General features: G+C 40.7%; 1 protein-coding gene across 1 annotated transcript; it reads left to right on the top strand.

Annotated features, from left to right (window-relative positions):
• The first annotated feature begins 326 nt into the window (after positions 1-326).
• On the top strand, positions 327-20,831 carry dph7 (diphthamide biosynthesis 7). Its single transcript, XM_078426181.1, has 10 exons — positions 327-447; positions 4,073-4,266; positions 4,717-4,856; positions 8,384-8,471; positions 9,922-10,013; positions 10,254-10,417; positions 11,522-11,594; positions 12,573-12,638; positions 12,969-13,141; positions 17,575-20,831. Exons 2-10 carry the CDS (start codon positions 4,126-4,128, stop codon positions 18,036-18,038), a joined length of 1,401 nt encoding a protein of 466 aa, XP_078282307.1. The 5' UTR covers positions 327-447; positions 4,073-4,125; the 3' UTR covers positions 18,039-20,831.
• Positions 20,832-21,042: the final 211 nt, after the last annotated feature.

The following is a 21,042-nucleotide window of genomic DNA, read 5'->3' as shown; positions in this document are numbered from 1 at the left end:
GGGAGGAGACGGAGAACCACGTGATCGCAAAAGGCCCGCACACCGGTGACGATGCGGCGTGCTTGCTTCTGTGATTGGTCGCCGCCGCCGTCGATCACGCAGAACCGCAGAAGAGGGCGACGGCTGGGATTGGTCGTCGCGGCTGCCACTCGCGCTATGGCTCGCCTCCGGTGGGCTGTGGAGGGGGGGGGGGAGCAACCCGCGAGCATGCGCGGAGTGAGGAAGAGAGGGGGAGCGGCTAGCGGGAACAGGGTGAGTGACCGTTGGGCGCGCGGGGACAACGGCCGCCCTCGGGGACGCGCGCGGCGCGGCGCAGCGCGGGATGGGGGTGAGGGACGCGCGCTCCCACCCGCCCGCCCGCCCGCCCTCGGGGCCGAATGGCGGGACAGCAGCCCCGGGGATGGGAAGGAGGAGCGGGTAATCATAGATCCGACGACGCAGGGCTGAGTATGTATTTCTGTTCCTGCCACCCACTGCACAACCCCGCCAACAGCTGGGCTCTCTCCTGCAGGGACGGTCCGCTCGCGTGGGCACCGCTTGTAAAACGGGTTATTTACATTTTTATGTGGGCACGTCTGGTGAGATGATCCATGTCCAAGTTGTCGAGCTGTGACTTGAAGAGTGACAAGGTTGGTGCACATCTGGTGGTGTGGGGAAGGATGTTCCACTCTGGGTTAGTCAGTTCATGGATGTAGTGACTAGGCAGCTATTTTTGTTTGCTCTAATTCTAGTATATATGAAGTGACCTGAGGACTGTCTGGTACATTTCTGGGTATTGGATTGAATGAAGTGAGATATCCTCAGAAGGCAGTGGAGGCCAATTCTCTGAATGCATTCATGAGAGAGCTAGATAGAGCTCTTAAGGATAGCGGAGTCAGGGGGTATGGGGAGAAGGCAGGAACGGGGTACTGATTGAGAATGATCAGCCATGATCACATTGAATGGCGGTGCTGGCTTGAATGGCCTACTCCTGTACCTATTGTCTATATGTTACTGGATTTATAAAAAGTTTTTTTTTAGAGATACAGCGCGGAAACAGGCCCACCGGGTCCGCGCCGCCCAGCGATCCCCGGACACTAACACTATCCTACACCCACTAGGGACAATTTTTACATTTACCCAGCCAATTAACCTACAAACCTGCACGTCTTCGGAGTGTGGGAGGAAACCGAAGATCTCGGAGAAAACCCACGCAGGTCACGGGGAGAACGGACAAACTCCGTACAGACAGCACCCGTAGTCGGGATCGAACCCGGGTCTCTGGCGCTGTGAGGCAGCAACTCTACCGCTGCGCCACCGTGCTGCCCGATTTCCGGGTATAATGAAGTGAGATATATAAGAAGGAACTTCAGATGCTGGTTTAAACCGAAGATAGACACATAAAGCTGGTGAGTCTGAAGAAGGGTCTTGTGGCCCGTTCCCTCTCTTCATAGATGCTGCCTGTCCCGTTGAGTTACTCCAGCTTTTTGTGTCTGTCTTCGACGGAGGTGTTTATTCGGAGGCAGGAAACCTTCGACCACCCTAGTGATAGAACACCCTAGTCGCTGTACCACTCAACGGCCCTCCTTTTGCTCTGGCATTTTATGCTATTAGGGGATTGCACGTAAGGTCAAAGTGTGTGACGCACGGAGTCGCTCAAGGCAACTGGAGGACATGGCAGCTTACAGCATACACTACCAATACATGCAACACGGACATTCTTACCTTTAGTAGATAGCCAGGGTCTTTTCCCTATGGAGGAAATGGCAAATACTGAAGTGACAGTCAGTAAGTTTAAAATGAACAAGGCTTTTTTACACACGGGAGGTGCCAGGAAGAGTGCTACTAAGAGTTGATGGTAGACACAAATACGATAGCAATGTATAAGAAAATAACTGCAGATGCTGGTACAAATCGATTTATTCACAAAATGCTGGAGTAACTCAGCAGGTCAGGCAGCATCTCGGGAGAGAAGGAATGGGTGACGTTTCGGGTCGAGACCCTTCTTCAGACAATAGACAATTCTTCAGACGATAGCAATGTATAATGGATATGTATCACGTGATGGCAGATGGGATTAGTTAAATTGGCATCTTGGTTGGCATGGGCATAGTGGGCTGATTGTCGTGTTCTTGAGTTTTCTTAAACGGAAATCCCCACACACACATTCTCCTCAACTTTTTTTTCTTTCCTCCCCCTACATCTTTTGGACAGATGTCCTTTTTTTCAGTTCTCACTAGGTTGTATTGACAAAAATCTTCTCTGGCATTGTGGCAATATTGTCAACATCTGGAAAGTGTTTGGAATAAAATTTTATAATCAAAAGGAACAGGGCAGATGGAATTGTTTATTTCTAGGAGGAAACATATCAACAAAGTTGAATGACTTGTTTGTTCAGATAGGAAGGCTTGCCATTTTCTGACTTTTTTTGTGCTTGGTTTGCAATGTAGATATGAACTGGTATAGTAAGGACTGAGCCTCTTGCATTTATTTTGCCATTCATTGCCTGAGTTGTATCCTGACTCTCTTTTCCCACTTTTAGCCCATTTCCTTTAAATGTTCCATACAATCATAATCTATCAGTCTAATTTGTTTTTAATTTCTATTGACACAGCACAGTCTACAGGTTACTGCGAAAAGGGTCTTGATACGAATTGTCACCCATCCATGTTCTCCAGAGATGCTGCCTGACCCGCTGAGTTACTCCTGCACTTTGTCTTCTCAGTAGTTTAGTGGATCAAAGTTCTATTCCTTTAGCATGCTTTGGTTTCTGACAGTGCCCTCAAATAACATTTAATGCCCATTCTTCATTGCCTTTGAGAAGTTGTTGGTGAGCCGTTGCCTTGAACTTCTGCAAAAAATAGGTGGAAAGTTGGAAATGTGAAACAGGAAGGAGTTGAGTGTACTTTCAACAGAAATATATTATTCACTCATGTCTAGTAAAGTAAACATCATTGGTGTAATTGTATAAACTGTAAATTGGTGCTTCATTACTCTGGAGGCTAGATACAATGTGTGGGAAAGCTATTGAATAATCAATCTGTGGTGATTCATTTGATTTGGGAATGCAATGAGACGTGAATGAAACCTTCCAGTGGGATTTGTATTTAAACTAATGTGAAAGGTGGGCAATTAATTGTACAGTATTTGTTCCTTTTCATTTTGTACTGGTTTGGCTAATATCAGGAGAAAATCATGCTGAAAATCAATTTAGTTCACTGGGAACTATAAGCCTAAGTGTTCCAGTGACCCACAAAACACTTCTAGTGCAAAACGCTGGTTTGGAGTTCAAATAACAATATTAGGTGGAATATCACTTGCTGTGTGAAGGGAGGGGGAGAAGCACATTGTCAGAACAGAATAGTTAGGAGCTCATGTTTTTGTTCAATAGCGCTTTGGTTATCTGACTGCGCTGCTGTAAAGCGAATGTTTCTTTTTCTCTTAACTTTAAGTAGAAAAGTGTCTGAAGATAAATTTATATTTACTGGGTATAGATTCAGTTTCTAGGTTAGTACAACTGGGAAAAAATACTTACTTAAATGTGTGTTAGTACCTATGTCAAGAGATTATAAACTTTTTGCCTTGTGCTACTTGGGTGTACAATGTGAAATTTTGGGGCCATCAGGAAGATTGAAACTTTCTGCATTTACATCAGCTTGTACAAAATTCTATCTTCCGGGATTAACATTTATTCACCAATAATACTAGAGTATATGGGGCTGCCATTTTCAGGTTGGACAGCCTGCAGTCGATGAGGCGAAGTTTGGAGACCACTTTGCTTTAACATTGAACTATCTTGTTTAACCCATGTATGAATGTTTGACTGGAAGAGAGGAGAAGAAAATAGGTTAGTATTATAGTTTTGCATAAAGGATGAGGCTTGCATGGATCCAGCGAGCTGAGCAGCCATGTTTTATGCTACAAATAATGCAATATGTCACAGCCCAAAGTGTGTGTTTTATCCAGGTTTTTGATGTCCCTTTTGGAGTACTTTTTATTCACAAATGGGAGTACTAGTAATTATGTATAACTTTTCTGTTTTTGTTGTGGACAGTTTTGATAGAAAAATAACTGCACCTTTTTTTCTTTTCAGATGCAACGTTTATTTTTAGACAATTAAATCAGGCCCTGCGATGAGTTATTGACATGGAGGCTCGATGTACAGCTCAAACCCTCCAGGTGGTGGATACAGAGTACAGTGCAGATGCTGTGGAGTGGTGCCCTATTGACCAGTGGCATCATGTACTAACCTGTGGTACTTATCAATTAAAGAATCCTGAAGAGAAGGTACAGTGCTGTTTACAGGAAGGGAAATTGTTTTTTGCAATTAAATCTCACTTTAGTTATTATTAGGAAGATTGTGGACTTTCTTAATTTGAAGACTGTAATGAAATTTTCAGATGAATCAAACAGGAGTAACATTGATAATAATATTTTTGGAATGTTAGTGATTCAATTTAAGCCTCTGCTAATATTGGCTGGAAAGGAGTGGGGTCACTGCAATTACCCTCAGAATTGGCCTGTGAGTACAGTAGAAAGGCACGGTTTCATTGCTTCCCATTGAACTTTGACACAATGAATCTATAGAAATGGAGAGCAGGGTCAGATATAACTGTGATTCATTTCATGATTCAAAGGATTCCCTCAAAACAGCCTTTCAAAGAGAGATCTCTTAAATTTAGATGTCTAGTAATGACTTAATAAAAAATTTAACTGACTATTTATAACTTTTTCCAGGGGTCAGGAGACTCGGAAATTAATAAGCCTCAACTACGGCAAGGGCGGCTTTACCTATACTGCTTTCAACAGAAACAGCTTTATTCTCCATTAACAGAGGTACAGAGGATTGAAATGCCTGCAATATTAGATCTCAAATGGTAAGCATTAATAGGGCTTTTATGAACACACAAAATAGGAGCAGGATTTGATCATACCTAAAGGCTAGTCCACCATTGAGTAAGATCATAGCTAATCTGATATTGGCCTTGATTCTAATCTCCCCGTCTGTTGCCCATAAATCGTGATCCCCCAGTAGTCCAATAATCAACTTTGGATATATACAGTAAATCAACTTTCAAAGTAGAGAATTGCAAATATTCATAACTCTCTGGGAGAAGAATCCCATCTATTTACTCCAAACTTCAATGTGTATCAGCCCATCCTGCTCAATCTTTCCCTTTATTCCAGGAATCAAGTGAACCATATGTGAACTACTTCAAATGTAAGTTAGTTCCTTAATAGGCGACCAACTGGTACACATATTATTTCACCAATGACTTGTAAGATGATTTCACTGCTTATAGATTCCCTTACCCTCGCAATAAAAGTCATCCATTTGCCTTGGTAATTAATTGTACTTTAGTTTCCTGCATTTTAATGTACAAGAAAACATAACTTCTTCCACGTTCAGTCATGAAAATCTACCCTTGTAGAAAAGACTGATGTATTCGATGTATTGTTTTAATGTACTGGCAACTAATTTGGATGTCCAATTCCTAATATTCAGAGCTTGACAAAGTTGACTATTTGATTCACCTGATGGGCTGCTTTGTGGAGGGATGTGATGCCGGGGGAGGGGGGAGCAGTTGGGCTAGTTTATGTCATGGTGTCATACAGCATGGAATCGGGGCCTTTGGACAAACTTGTCAATGCGTACCAAGGTGCCCCATCACCATAAGTCCCACCTGCTTTTGTTTGGCCCATACCCCTCTAAATCTTTCCTATCCATGTTACTGTCCAAATGAATTTTAAACATTTTTATAGTACCTGCCTCAACTACTACCTTTGGCAGCTCATTCCATACACCCACCACCCTCTGTGTGGAAAAAGTTGCCCCTTAGGTTCCTATTAAATCTTTCTGGTTCTGGATTACCATACTTCGGGTAAAAGACTCTGTGCATTCATTCTATCTATTCTCATCATGATTTTATACACCTCTATAAGATCATCCTTCAGCTTCCTGCACTCCAAGGAATAAAGTTCTAGCCTGTCCAGCTTTTTCCTACAGCTCAGGCGTACCTGGCAATATTCTCGTATATCTTCTCTGCAATCATTCCAGCTTTACAGCGCCCTTCCTATGGCAGTCTGATCAAAACTGAACAATATAGTGCCTTCAACCACTGAAGGTCACCTCACCTTCTGTCTCCTTTCTCTGTTCATTTATTTATTTATTTATTTATCTATTTATTCATTTCCCTATGTTCTAAAAATCTATGTAAAGCGTCTGAGTATATGAAAAGCGCTATATAAATAAAATGTATTATTATTATTATTATTATAGTCCAAATGCGACCTTACTAACATCATTTAAAACTGTAACATATCATCCCATTGTCCATACTCAATACCTTGAATAATTAAGGCCAATCTACCAAAAGCCTTCTTGACCACCAGATCTCTCTGCGAAACCACTTTCAGGGAATTGTGTACTTGCGCTCCTAGGTCCCTTTGCCCTATAATACTCCCCAGCACACTGCCATTCACTGTGAAGGCCCTGGCTTGGTTTTACTTCTCAAAATGCACACCTTACAACAATTAGTCTTTTGATGAATGTTTACATCGAGGCTGTAGTGAGGCCTGAAGGTATATGGTGTGGTGAAATCTAGACTGGTAATCAGTGAGCAGAGTTTTGGTGAGTAAGTGCTGCTTGACATCTTGTATCACTTTGCTGATGACTGATAGAAGACAAAATGTTAATTGGAAAGATTGTAGTTTCCCTGCTTCTTGTGAACACAACACCCCTGGGCAATTTTCCACATAGTTGGGCAGATGCCAGTGTTTTAATTGATCTGGAGCAGCTTGGCTGGAAGCATGGTCAGCTCTGGTGTGTGTTGAGATATTGCATGGCCCCTTTTTGCATTGCTACCTTTGTGTTCTGAGCCTTTTGCTTCACTTATTATTAAGAACAAACTTGGCTGGAAGTGGCTTCTGTGATGGTGGTTATTTTGGGAGGATGCAAACTTGGATAAATCATTTGGCATTTGGATGAAAGTGACCACAAGTGTTTCAGCCTTGTCCATAACCATAATTTACTGGGCCCTGCTCATTGATTTTTAGTCTGATTTCATTACACCATGAACCTTCAAGCCTCATTTTACAGGACAGTTATGTTTTTAGAACCACTTTTAGTTTCCTGCTTAATTGTCCACCATCATGTGACAGAACTGCATAGCTTTCTTATGACTACATTCAATGTGGCAGAACTACAGAGCTTTGATCTTTGCAGAGCGGGTATGGATTGATTGTTTCTCTGTTGGATGCTGCTTAATTTTTACTTGCATATTATTACAAGTTGAATCAGCTTTTTTGTCATTCTAATTATGTCATTCTAATTTAATGAAAATTTTGGAATTTGTTTTTGGAACATAAGAGCATTTAACTTGAGAAATATTGAGAATTCATTTAACGTGGATGCGTTATTTAATCTGTTATTGAATGACTAGGTTTTAGGAAGAAAGATATTCTCTTTATATAATAGTTACAATCTGCCTACAGGAGAGACTGGTGACATTAAACATGATGGATTATCTTGTGTAGATCTGAAATTTGTAAGTTTGTAGCTGTCAGAACAGGAACCCTGGACAAACTAATTAGAACATTTGACCCATTAATGGAAACTGTGGTTGCATTTCTATTTCCATCCTAAATGATAGTAATTCACTGCAGACTGGAGATCTAACCTAAAATTACCATAATCGACACATTAGACATGGGAGGTATCACAAAATGTTGGAGTAACTCAGCGGGTCAGGCAGCATCTCAGAAGAGATGGAATGGGTGATGTTTCGGGTTGAGACCCTTCTTCAGACTGATGTCAGGGGAGGGGGTGGGACAAAGATAGGATGTAGTTGGAGACAGGAAGACAGTGGGAGAACTGGGAAGGGGAGGAGAAAGAGAGGGACAGAGGAACTATTCCTTCTCACCCATTCCTTCTGCTGATGAGATGCTGCCTGACCCGCTGAGTTACTCCAGCATTTTGTGTAAGAAAATAACTGCAGATGCTGGTACAAATCGAAGGTATTTATTCACAAATTGCTGGAGTAACTCAGCAGGTCTGGCAGCATCTCAGGAGAGAAGGAATGGGTGACGTTTCGGGTCGAGACTCTTCTTCTTCTTCCTGAAGAAGGGTCTCGACCTGAAACGTCACCAATTCCTTCTCTCCTGAGATGCTACCTGACCTGCTGAGTTACTCCAGCATTTTGTGAATAAATACCAGCATTTTGTGATGCCTTCGATTTGTACCAACATCTGCAGTTATTTTCCTACATTAGACATGGGAAGTGTTCTCATGATTTGATACAGCTTGATTCTTGTCTGTATTTTTGGTTAAATGATGACTTCACTATGTAATGAGTTGTTTTCTTCTGAAAGTTGGAATAATAATCTAAAGCTATCTTGATTGCAGGTGTCATGTGCCCATGGCTGGGTATCCTGTACTTGGTGTAGCGAATGCTGAAGGAAGCCTGGAACTGTATAATCTAACACCAAATAAGGCATGTGTACTATTTTTAGTGGAGAAAATGCTGAAATCTTTTAAGGAAATGGTAATTGGGAACATGGTAAATAATAGTTAAAAGGGATTTACGAAAGGAAGTAGTGTTTGCCAAATTTCTTGCAAATTTTAATGGAAGTTGTAGCTAACTGGTTACGGGTGAACTAGTTAATGTGATAGTTTGGGATTTTCAAAAGATTTCCGACAAGTTGCCACATGAGGCTGTTAAACAAGGTTAGTATACCTGACTTTAGGGTTATTATGGCGTTGTGCTTTGATGATTAGTTAACAGACAGAAAATGGGGAAAAAAAGGCTATCTTGCGGTTGGAAAGCTGTAATAATTGGGATGTTATAAGAGTGCAGATATTCATAATCTATATTAACGGTATGGATTAGGAGATAGAGTCATGCAGTCATAGAGCTGTGCAGCACGGAATAGTCCTTTAGGCCCACCTTGTCTATGCTGACCAAGTTGACATACTGTACCAGTCCCATTTGCCTGCATTTGGCCTATTTCCCTCTAAACCTCCCCTAACCACTTGCATATTCATATATATTTTAAAAGCTGTCATTATATCCATTCATATGTCTGAGCTGCTGGCCCAATCTCTGCTACTGTGTGAGATGGATATTTCTTTGTGGAAATAATGTGGAGGAGAATTCTTGACTAGGTTAGAATATGAACTGGTTCCGATGGCTAACCACAAATAATGAAGTTTGCATTAATTAAGATTTATTAAGCATGAAGGTATGCTTTTGGTTTATGATTCATCATGGAGACATCTTTGTCTTTCAATGTAATTATTTGTATGGATATTTAGAAACAGTTTTCTTATATTTTGAATGTGTTTGAGTTTGAAGAATGTTTTTTGGGTTAATAAAAATAAAGCGCTACAAACTACACAGATCAGTCTTGGCTTTGTGTAGCTAGTCTTTCACAGGAGCAGTTAGTAATTTTATTACTTGCTTTAAGCTAATGATAAAATTATCTTGTTTTTGTAAAATGAAATCTAAAATGTCAAATATTGTCTTTCATGGGCTGCAGGAAAAAAAATCAATGCTACTTAAAGTTGTTGCTTCATCTTTTATTGGAAATTGCTTCCCTTACACCCACTCCTTCCAAAAGCTCTGCATCTAAATAATCTGTCCTGATGTCATTTACCCTCACTCCCATGGATTAGGGTGGGGTAATTGGTCCAGGATTTGTTTTTAGTCTCTATTTTATGCTCCTGCTGAAATGCATATATTAAATGTATGGTGAAAACAAGAATGGACCAGTCACTAAAGCTCCTTGCAAAAGTAAATCAGTTTCAAGCCTCCTTAAAATTAATATTCGTGAAACTCTGTACATATGGAAAGGTAAAAAATGGTGATAAAGACAAATGGAAATGTGGGCATTAAAATGGAGCTCAATGAGTCTGCGGCTCAATGAAATCTTTTCTTTCAGTAGAAAAACAGCTGCTCATTGGAGCCCATGTGCAGTGTTAAGTTAGGGACAGAAAGCCTGGCTCTGTCCCTGGACTGGTCAACAGGAAAATGGCAGTAAGTTTTTATTCCTGCTCATTCCCTTTTTAGTTTTTTTTTTCAAAGGGATTTTCAAACTATGTATTCTTGAGTAATTTATTGATTATTTCCTTCATTTTTAAATGTGTAAGCTCTCAGAGTAACTTAATCAATGTCCTCTTTGTAAAGCTTATGTTCTACTTTTAAAGCTGAATTGTTCCTGAAATGTAGAATGTTGTGTGGCTAATCTTACGACCTTTTTCATTTTTGTGTTCACAGTGAACCTGTCAAGATCATTAGCAGTGACTCAAAGGGATGTTTGAGCCTGATATCTGTGGACAGCAGTAGATCAGCAATGGCCGTAGTCTCCCAGTGGAAGGCACATGACTTTGAAGCTTGGATTGCAGCTTTCAATTACTGGAATACAGATGTTATTTATTCAGGTATTTATTCAGAGCAGTTGAGTGAAAGTCAGCCCCAAACATGCTTGTTTTTATCTGTGCATGAACTATTCCTTTACCTACACTAGTAAACTTTATAATTTAAATGTTCTCCCCTCTTGAAAACACGGTACATTAATGATGTGCCGTGTACGAGTTTATTGTGCTCTTTAGTGCATTCTCAAAGCATTCATTCCCCAAATATTAAACGAGACAATTCATGTCATCCGATTTCTGGATATAGGACATTTCCCCAACGAAGGGAAAAGGGAAGAACTTTGAATTCTATTACTGCCCTGCATCTCCACTTCCAGTTGATGCCATTCCAATATCTCAACTAAGGTTCAATCATTTGACACCGACCTGGTACTGAACTATTCATCTTCTCGAACCCTGTGTTATTCCCTAAACCATCAGGGGAGCATGCATGGTATTGTAATTGATGAGAAGAAAAAAATAATCTAGAAGTACGGTGAAATAGCTGTTTTCCAATATTAGATCATGTTTTGTTTAGAAAATAATTGAGGAAATTTGTCTTTATAGATCATCTTACTTCAGAATTCCGTCAATAATGCTAATATTCCTGCTCTGTCAGACTGGTAAATGCCCTCGTTCTCCAAATATACTGTTGCTGGTCGAATTGTAGAATTGATCCTAGGAAGTGCAGTTAATTTTTTCAAATGTTTTTTCCCCGACCACCCTTTCCCAATTTCCCCCCACCTCTACAATTTATCTATTTTCTACAAGGACTGATTCTTGCAGAAATATATTAACTGGCTAACAGAGGCTTCATGTGTAATCCAAGACAGAAATATTGGCAGTTTATGCACTTTATGAAAAGCATCATAACAGAGCACGATCCTGACCTCACCAGACATGTGTACCTGCATGTTCACAACAAGGTAGTTTGCCTTTTCCCTAGCTTAACATTTGGCTTCTTTGCCCAAAGATGGAGAGGCAAGTATATTTTGAGGGTATGGAGACAACTCCAGATACTGGTCTACAAAAAGTCTACAAAGAATGTATATTTCAATGAGAATGTATTTGTGAGCTGCTTAGAACATTGTGTGCTAGTTTAATTTAATTTCCCTTTCTGTCCTCCTCCAGGAGGTGATGACAGTAAGTTGAAATGTTGGGACATGCGGACAGGGACTAATAAGCCAATCTTCATCAGCACCAGGTATGTGCACAATTTTTGAAAGTGCCACTGCTCTAATACTACTCTACTCTAATGAATTGCTCAGCTATGAGGAGCTGAATGAGTGCTTGTGTTTTAACTTTGTATATCCTTAACTTTGCATATCCTGGTGAAGCTTTAAGCTTTTAGGTGAATTGTATTTTACCTGGGGAATTTGACACATCTAATTAGTATTAAATAATTCCAGGTTTCAGGTGTTGCTTGAATTTCAGATTCCTATGAAAGATCCTCATCCATTAGTCTGACCCTGTCCACAGCTCTGTACTGCACTAAAACACTTCACCCAAAGACAGGGACAGACTATCTCAAACTTGCTTTGCATAACAGCTTAATTAGAAAAGCTTTACCCCTTTGGTGGGGCAGGATGCCAGCAAAGAGCCCGCAGGTGAAAGGACAGTATCAAAGGTACTGTGGCACCAGTTTCATTGACGGATTGGAAGTTTGAGCAATAAAGTGGCTTCATTGCTGCCAATCCTCTTGCTTTTCCTGGTCAATCCAGAGCAATTTTAGCAAGTCAATTGTATATATCTTGTAAATTCTAATTTTTGCTTTTGTCCTGAGAAAGGATGAAAGTCCGTGTTGAAACATTTTGTAGAATAATGTGTAGAGGCTTGAGGAAAAAGCAATATATTTTTTTGGTTGCATGACAGCAGTGTTCTGATTTAATTCAGCATTATACATAACCTTGGTATGTGATCTGCCGCTGTGTGGAGCCTGATCATATCTGTAATCTACATAGAGACTTTGAACAGAGATTGATGGATACTTTATCTGTTTAGTCCTATGCCTTTTCACTTCAATAATACCACTTCTACCATAATGCCGGATGACATAACTAATGTGTTATGATTTAGCTACTGAACCTGGCAGATTTTGGTGTTCTTCACATTACTGAAGTTTTAAAGGGAAATTAAAATCTCAGTTTGCCCTTTAATTCTCAAACAAATATTTGTTTTTCAGGCACTCGATGGGAGTGTGCAGTATCCAAAGCAATCCGCATAAACAACACATACTGGCTACTGGAAGGTGCAATTTCTACTCACTAAAACGAGAGGAACTTTGCTTTTTGTTCTTCGAGGAATTTTGTTGAGCTGTGCATGATACTAAACTTAATGTTTTACTCAAATTTATCCTGATTGGCTTTGTCAGTTCTCCATCTTTACTGAAGTTATGTTTCCTGGTGATTTTTTGAGAAATCTAGTTCAATGGCTAATGGGGAAATTGAGAAGAAATATTGCATTCAATTTATTTTTAAAGTATTGTGTACTTTAACCATGAATGAAACTAATTCAATATGTGAACAGACTTGTTTCTATTTATAACGATCAATTTTATTCATTCAATTTTTCTTTTCAGTTATGACGAACATGTTGTTATCTGGGATTCGCGGCAGATGAAGCGGCCGTTGGCAGATACCCACGTGCAGGGAGGTGTGTGGAGGGTGAAGTGGCATCCAAGTCAGGAAGGTCTGCTGCTTGCAGCATGCATGCACAATGGATACCACATCCTGGACTGTGAGCGTGCACTCGGTGAGTCTTTAACACCTGTCAACCTAAAAAGCTGCATTATAAATGCTAATGTCTATTTGCTAAAATGGAAATGGATGTGTTCCATGTTATTTTGTGCAAGAGTCAGCCCAGACAGCTTATTTGTAGGAAATGAATTGTTTGGTGCTGTAATTAATCACTTACAGATCAGAAATATCATGAGTTTAATTATTGGTGAACTATCTGATCCCAACAGAGACAGAAATTGAAGTGATAAATTTAGCTTCAATGCCCCTGGACAAGAGAGCGAAAAATGTCAGTGTTTGATGATACTGTTCTCAAATGCTGATTTTCTTGACATCAGATGTGTGCAGGATCAATTTAGGGGTATGATTTTGGATTATGGTTTACTGGGCATTTAAGGAATTATTACTTTATTACAATAACAGAAAAATGTATTTATTAATTTTGTCAATCAGGATTTCTTATTGATCAGTAGTTTAAGTCTAATTGGAAATTATTTGTGAGATTTTCGATTATGTTCTCTGTTGCCCGCAGGCAAACATTAGCAGGGCAGTTTTCTGGAGGGCAGGTCCTGAAATGGATGACAAAAGAGCTGGAAAACATTTTCTTGTAATATGGAGATTTTTAACCTCTTTGTTTTTGTAGTTTGAATTTGTGAGGAAGTACTACCTTATATTTAAAGCGAAGACAGACAAAAAGCTGGAGTAACTCAGCGGGACAGGCAGCATCTCTGGAGAGAAGGAACGGGTGACGTTTTGGGTCGAGACCCTTCTTCAGACTCGAGCAGAAGCATTTAAAGCAATCTTCTGAAACTATGCTAAGCCGATCTTGAGATTTAAGTCAAGTTGCTGATTACAGACAGGCAATTGTTTTGGTACCATGAAAAACGAGTGCTGCGAAAATCTCAATTGAAAGGAAAGCATTGCAGATAATTGAGAAGAATGTTCTAAAAGATTGGCTGTGTTTAGAGTAAACATGTCAGCAGGTCCAAATAGGATGCACCATAGGTTATTTAAGGAGGTTGAGATAAGGTTTGAAGAAAGGTTTGGTTCTAATCTACCAATATTTGCTAGTTTCAACAAAGGACCGGAAATACCAATGTATTTACCCTTGTGTAGAAAGAGGTGCAAGCAGTCCAGACAACTGCAGGTCAGTTCGTTTAAGTTTGGTTGATGATAATCTTTTGGGACAGTTATTGGGAAAATTTAGGATAGACTTTCACAAGCTCAATAAAACTACTCCTCAACTCCCGCCCACCTGCCCTCTTTTAATGTTTTGCCTCCATCATTCTTCACCCTCCCTTGACCTAGGTAGGTATTGTGCTTCTGGACATCCATCAGTGCCGTTTTTGGATTTGACCTCTAACCAAACAAACGCTCTCCTTGGGGAAGTTCCACATAACTACTCGATGATTGTGATAAAAACACAAAAACACCATTGTTGAAATTCTGGAATAAAACAGGATATGTTCACAAGTCTTAAATGCCCAGTTGGGAAGAACCAAGGAAGCAATTTATCAGAACCATGATTGGGACCTTGACTCTGTGTTTTGGGTCCGAAGATGGACTTTGTGTGGAAGCTTAAACATTGACTGTATCTGTGCAAACTGGTGACATAGGTGCATGTAACAAAATATCTGATCCTACGTTTAGTTTAGTCTAGAAATACTGTGCGGAAGCAGGCCCTTCGGCCCACTGAGTCCGTGCCGACCTGCAATCTCCATACGCTAGCACTATCCTAAACACGGGACGATTTGCAATCTTTATCGAAGACAATTAACCTACAAACCTGTTTGTCTTTGGTGTGTGGAAGGAAATTGGAGCGCCCAGGGAAAACCCATGTGGTCACGGGGAAAATGTACAAATTCCGTACAGTCAGCACCTGTAGTCAGGATCGAACCTGGGTCTGTGGCGCTGTAAGGCAGCAACTCTACTGCTGCGCCACCGTGGTGCCATACTTGAATTGTAGGAATTCTCCTGGAATTTATGCCCCGAGGGGAGGAATAAATCAGCCTGACCGCATAACACTGTTTGCACTATTTGGCTGGTCATATATTTATTTATATGCCTGCAGTTTGCTCTCCGAAAGCATTATTGTTTGTCATGGTATGTTGATACCATGCTCCTGGGACTGCGTGTTCTCAAATCATAGAAGTAATTTTAACAAATCACCTGAGGAAAGTTTGTGGCTTTGTAAGGGTATTGAATACAAAACAAGAATGTATGCCAACCCTTGACAAATAGTGCTAAAGATCCTGCTGGAATATGGTGTACAATTCTGATCAGCAAATCGGAGGGTTCCATTCCTCACCTTCCTGGCATATCACATTCTTTTCTTCTCCATTTATCACGTTCAAGCGCCCACCAGATTGTTATCTGCCAATCTGTTCATCATCAGGATCCACCTAATGTGCCTCCATTAATACATGGAGGAAACTTCCCATTAGTAAGTAGATAGGTAATCAATGTTCCTAGTTTTAAAATAACAAAAGAGGAAATTTAAAATTCATAAGGGACTTAAGATCTGACAATAGACAATAGGTGCAGGAGGAGGCCATTCGGCCCTTCGAGCCAGCACCGCCATTCAATGTGATCATGGCTGATCATTCTCCATCAGTACCCCGTTCCTGCTTTCTCCCCATACCCCCTGACTCCGCTATCCTTAAGAGCTCTATCTAGCTCTCTCTTGAATGCATTCAGAGAATTGGCCTCCACTGCCTTCTGAGGCAGAGAATTCCATAGATTCACAACTCTCTGACTGAAAAAGTTTTTCCTCATCTCAGTTCTAAATGGCCTACCCCTTATTCTTAAACTGTGGCCCCTTGTTCTGGACTCCCCCAACATTGGGAACATGTTTCCTGCCTCTAACGTGTCCAACCCCTTAATAATCTTATACGTTTCGATAAGATCTCCTCTCCTTCTAAATTCCAGTGCATACAAGCCTAGTCTCTCCAGTCTTTCAACATATGATAGTCCCGCCATTCCGGGATTAACCTAGTAAACCTACGCTGCACGCCCTCAATAGCAAGAATATCCTTCCTCAAATTTGGAGACCAAAACTGCACACAATACTCCAGGTGCGGTCTCACGAGGGCCCTGTACAACTGCAGAAGGACCAATTTGCTCCTATACTCAACTCCTCTTGTTATGAAGGCCAATATTCCATTGGCTTTCTTCACTGCCTGCTGTACCTGCATGCTTCCTTTCAGTGACTGATGCACTAAGACACCCAGATCTCGTTGTACGTCCCCTGTTCCTAACTTGACACCGTTCAGATAATACTCTGCTTTCCTATTCTTACCACCAAAGTGGATAACCTCGCACTTATCCACATTAAACTGCATCTGCCATGCATCCGCCCACTCACAACCTGTCCAAGTCACCTTGCAACCTCATAGCATCTTCCTCACAGTTCACACTACCACCCAGCTTTGTATCATCTGCAAATTTGCTAATGGTACTTTTAATCCCTTCATCCAAGTCATTAATGTATATTGTAAATAGCTGCGGTCCCAGCACTGAGTCTTGCGGTACCCCACTAGTTACTGCCTGCCATTCTGAAAGGGACCCATTAATCTCCACTCTTTGCTTTCTGTCTGTCAACCAATTTTCGATCCATGTCAGTACCCTACCTCCAATACCATGTGCTCTAATTTTGCCCACTAATCTCCTATGTGGAACCTTGTCAAAGGCTTTCTGAAAGTCAAGGTACACCACATCCACCGGCTCTCCCCTGTTAATTTTCCTAGTTACATCCTCAAAGAATTCCAGAAGATTAGTCAAGCATGATTTCCCCTTCGTAAATCCATGCTGACTCGGAACAATCCTGTTACTACTATCCAAATGCTCCACAATTTCGTCTTTTATAATTGACTCCAGCATCCAGTCTGAATGGGTGACATTTCGGGTCGAGACCCTTCAATCTGAAGAAGGATCTCGACCCGAAACGTCACCCATCCCTTCTCTCCAGAGATGCTGCCTGTCCCGCTGAGTTACTGAAGAAGGGTCTCCACCCAAAACGTCACCCATCCCTTCTCCAGAGATGCTGCCTGTCCCGCTGAGTTACTCCAGCATTTGGTGCCTATCTTCATCTGAATCACTCGTTGGTCACATAACTAAGTCATTAATGAGTTGTAAGATTCTTAATGGATAAGGTATTACAACTGGTGAATATTGCGCCTGGAGACTGAATTTAAGAGTAATTGGTATCTGTTTACACAAAATGATAGCTTTTTCACAACTGAACTCAAAATAATGGAATGAAAGGCAGCATCGTATAAAATTAATATTAAGAAGTCTGGATATGATTGGGTTAAACTGCAAATAATTTGGTAACCGTGCGCTTGTTTGCCAAGACCCTTTGAACGGGATTGTACAGCCAAAAGCATAGTTGTGTATTAAATGTTTTTCAATGATATGTATTATTTCATAGTACGTGTCTGTTTTCTTCAGCTGCAGGTCAAGAAGGATGCCCGATTCTTTATTCATACATATTGCACAACTCACTGGCTTATGGGGCAGACTGGTCAAGGTTATCAATTGATGCTCAACCCACCTCAGAGCCTTGGTCTGCACCTTCATTGTTAGCTGAAACACAGAGGAAAAAGGATGGTGAGCAAGGAACAAAGGAAGCAGTAGGCAAGTTCCAGCATCTAAAGATTCAGTATGAATCTCCCACGGGTTTATTTGATATGGAGGTGGAAGATGATTATGGCTCTCGGTCTTCAGGCAGTTTGCAGGCCAGCGGTGCCTCTCAATGTCCAAGTACGGACCTGGCCATGAAAGAGCAACAGAACTTCAAGGCTGGGATTGATTGGACTAAAAAGAAAGGTGATTTATTGGCAACATGTTCCTTCTATGACCATGTCTTGCACGTTTGGAGGTGGGAAAGAAACAACATTGTATCTTCCACTTAATTTTTTCATAAAGTGTATACATCATAAAGTACTGGTGGAGCCATATTGCATACCTGGTGTTATGAGGGAGGGGCATAGTTTGATCATTTTAATTTTCAGTATCCTGTAGAAAGGTTGGGCATGAAATTTAGAACAAAGACAGTTCAATATTCTTAAAATAGAGTCAAGATTTTGGGGTGATTTTCTAAGTTCTCAGCTGCATAAATGCTTCAGGTAAAGTGGGAGAGAATTTGGTAGTTTTGTGATGTAATTGATCATGCTATTAAATAATAGTAAAATACTTAAATATGGTTGGAAAAAAAGATGCAATGAGAAACATAGTATTACTGGCACACGTCCTGCCTGGGTTACAACCACCTGACTGGATGCCCCATGCACACAGACATGCGTGTGGGAGACTAGTGGGGTGTGCAAGGAGGAATTTGCTGGCTGCTGCAGCATCTAGTGCCAGGTGGGAATGGGGTAATTCCGTTGTCTTGCCCCAGCCATCTCACCAGCTGCAACAATGGGGTGCTGGACTGAGGCGAGGTGAGCGCTGGACAGACTTGTTTATTCAGTGAGTCAGCTAGACTGACTGTCGCTCATCCAGATCTCTCCTCACAGATGTTTTTTGTCTCTGACTTACAAACAGTTCTCAGGAACAGAATCCTTTTGTAAACATTTAGTCTGAAACGCCTCTTCATTATTCCCAATACTAGACCTACAGATGACAAGGTTGGCAGAAGAATTGAGGAGGGATTTGTACATGGCATTTAAATCAGATTATGCCCACCCAGGATTTAAAAAAAAGATTCCAGGGGTCTGGTGTCAAGGGTTAGTTTAGATCTTCAGCCAATGATCTTTATAAACTGATGCTTTCTGCTTTTCGCTGACCATGTTCTGGGTCTGGTAAATTATTACACTTCACATTTCTGGTGACATGAGAAACTACAATCGAAGCTCCTCACAGCAAACTGTTTTGGTCCTGTGGACCTCCAATTAACTGGTGCTTTGGATCTCAGGTGTTTTTGCTAAGAGCTGCTTTTGGATTTCTAGGAAATCCATAGGAGTTGAGCAAGACTAATTTTAGTTTTGCCGATGTATGGATTGAAACAATTTTTATCAATCTTTTTGCAACTGTCTTCCACTGATGTGCAAGTCAAATTTTAAATACATCAACAGACATGTCTTATAGACACTCTAGAATGTAATTAAAGAGTTATTTGTTCGATCAATTCAGTATTTGATGTTTGTTCTTGAATATTCTTGCAGGAATTCTACACTGGGTATTTTATGGGGTACAGAAAGCTGTTTGTATTAATGCTATCTACATTTTTTAATGTTTCTATCTTTCTCTTTTCTCCTTGCACTGACATCTGAGATGAATGTTTCAGTAACATTCAATGGGGAGAAAAGAGTTTGAACACATCTATAGCTTTCTCCAATGGGACTGCCTTGAAAATGTATGCGCTTATAGTGGGGGTGGGGGAGGGTGGAGGGGAAATGAACATAAATATTTTAATTTCTCTGATTAAATGTTCCATTTATATTATGCTCTTTGTTTCATGGTAGAATTTTATGGCTGTTTAAATTATATTCTCTGAAGAGTCATTTTAAAAAACCGTATAGCTGATGGAAGTGATCTCAATATTTTGGTTGCATTCAAACAGGGTAATAGCAAATGCCATTTTGGCAACACAATATATATCTTTAATTAAAGCAGACAAAAAGAAACATTTTCCTCCTTTTGTATTTGAATTAAAAATATTCATGTCACTACCAATGGTAAATCAAGACTCATTTTTGACCTGACCATAAATATAAGATATAAGTTACACTTGCGTTGATAATCAAAACTTGAGTGGCTACAAAACTTTTTCAACCATGTATGAAGAAACCTCTAGGTTCAGACAACTTTCTGGTGTGTTCAGATAAAGGGACAGTTAAAACTACATAGTCCTGATACAGTTTGGAGGATTTAACCACCAGCTGCTTTCCAAGTATTATGAACAAAACAAATAAATTCAAATCATCCTGGGTTAAAGAAGTACATCTTGTCAAATGCTGTATGTTAATGTATGGTAGTCTACCAACGAGATGTACTGAGCACAGATGTGTTGGAAATCTTTGGGAATGGAGGTTATAAATTAGAGCAAATTGCTGCATTTTGAGATAGTGGTTACTTCAAAGAATACTTAAAAAAATATAGGACATTTCAGGTGTGTAACAATATAGCAGCAGTTGTGGAGAGTTAATTCCAAAGGGTCTCGATGTCAAACGTCCCTTTCCCTCCACAGATGCTACTATTATGACAGTTTGAAAGAACGCTGAGGGAAACTATTAGCATAATATATATGTTGTATAGAAGGTAGACACAAAATGCTGGAGTAACTCAGTGGGTCAGGTAGTATCTCTGGAGAAAAGGAATGTGAGATCCTTCATAAGACTTCTGGATGGGTAATGCTCGTAGCTACATAGAAAATAGGTGCAGGAGTAGGCCATTCGGCCCTTCGAGCCTGCACCGCCATTCAATATGATCATGGCTGATCATCCAACTCATTATCCCGTACCAGCCTTCTCTCCATACCCCCTGATCCCTTTAGCCACAAGGGCCACATCTAACTCCCTCTTAAATATAGCCAATGAACTGGCCTCAACTACCTTCTGTGGCAGAGAATTCCACAGATTCACCACTCTCTGTGTGAAAAAAAACTGTGTCTCGACCTGAAACATCAGCTATTCCTTATCTCCACAGGTGCTGCCTGACCCGCTGAGTTACTCCAGCTTTTTGTCCAGGGTGGTGCTACTTTTGTTTGGCAATCTGATCTCTATCCTGCTAAGTGTCAGCTTAGATATCGCTGCTCTGATTTCAAGTCTTTCCACACAGAAGTCTTCCTTTGGGTTTCCCTTCTACCATAGTTGAAAGCGTCCTCAACGATGTCTCATCTATTTCCTGCACCTCAGGTCTTGTGCTCTCTTTACCTCAGCTTTACCTCCCCCTGAAACCCAACAACCAGTCAAATTT

Source organism: Rhinoraja longicauda, chromosome 31, assembly GCF_053455715.1.
Source record: "Rhinoraja longicauda isolate Sanriku21f chromosome 31, sRhiLon1.1, whole genome shotgun sequence".
In the NCBI taxonomy this organism is placed as follows: domain Eukaryota; kingdom Metazoa; phylum Chordata; class Chondrichthyes; order Rajiformes; family Arhynchobatidae; genus Rhinoraja; species Rhinoraja longicauda.
This window is presented reverse-complemented; position numbering and strand designations above follow the sequence as displayed.

What these genes read in the sequence shown, in the direction of transcription:
- dph7 (XM_078426181.1), top strand. Translation starts at nt 4,126, where the DNA reads ATGGAGGCTCGATGTACAGCTCAAACCCTCCAGGTGGTGGATACAGAG. An exon ending in TAAAGAATCCTGAAGAGAAG is followed by an intron (nt 4,267 to 4,716) that starts GTACAGTGCTGT and finishes AACTTTTTCCAG; the next exon opens with GGGTCAGGAGACTCGGAAAT. An exon ending in GCAATATTAGATCTCAAATG is followed by an intron (nt 4,857 to 8,383) that starts GTAAGCATTAAT and finishes TCTTGATTGCAG; the next exon opens with GTGTCATGTGCCCATGGCTG.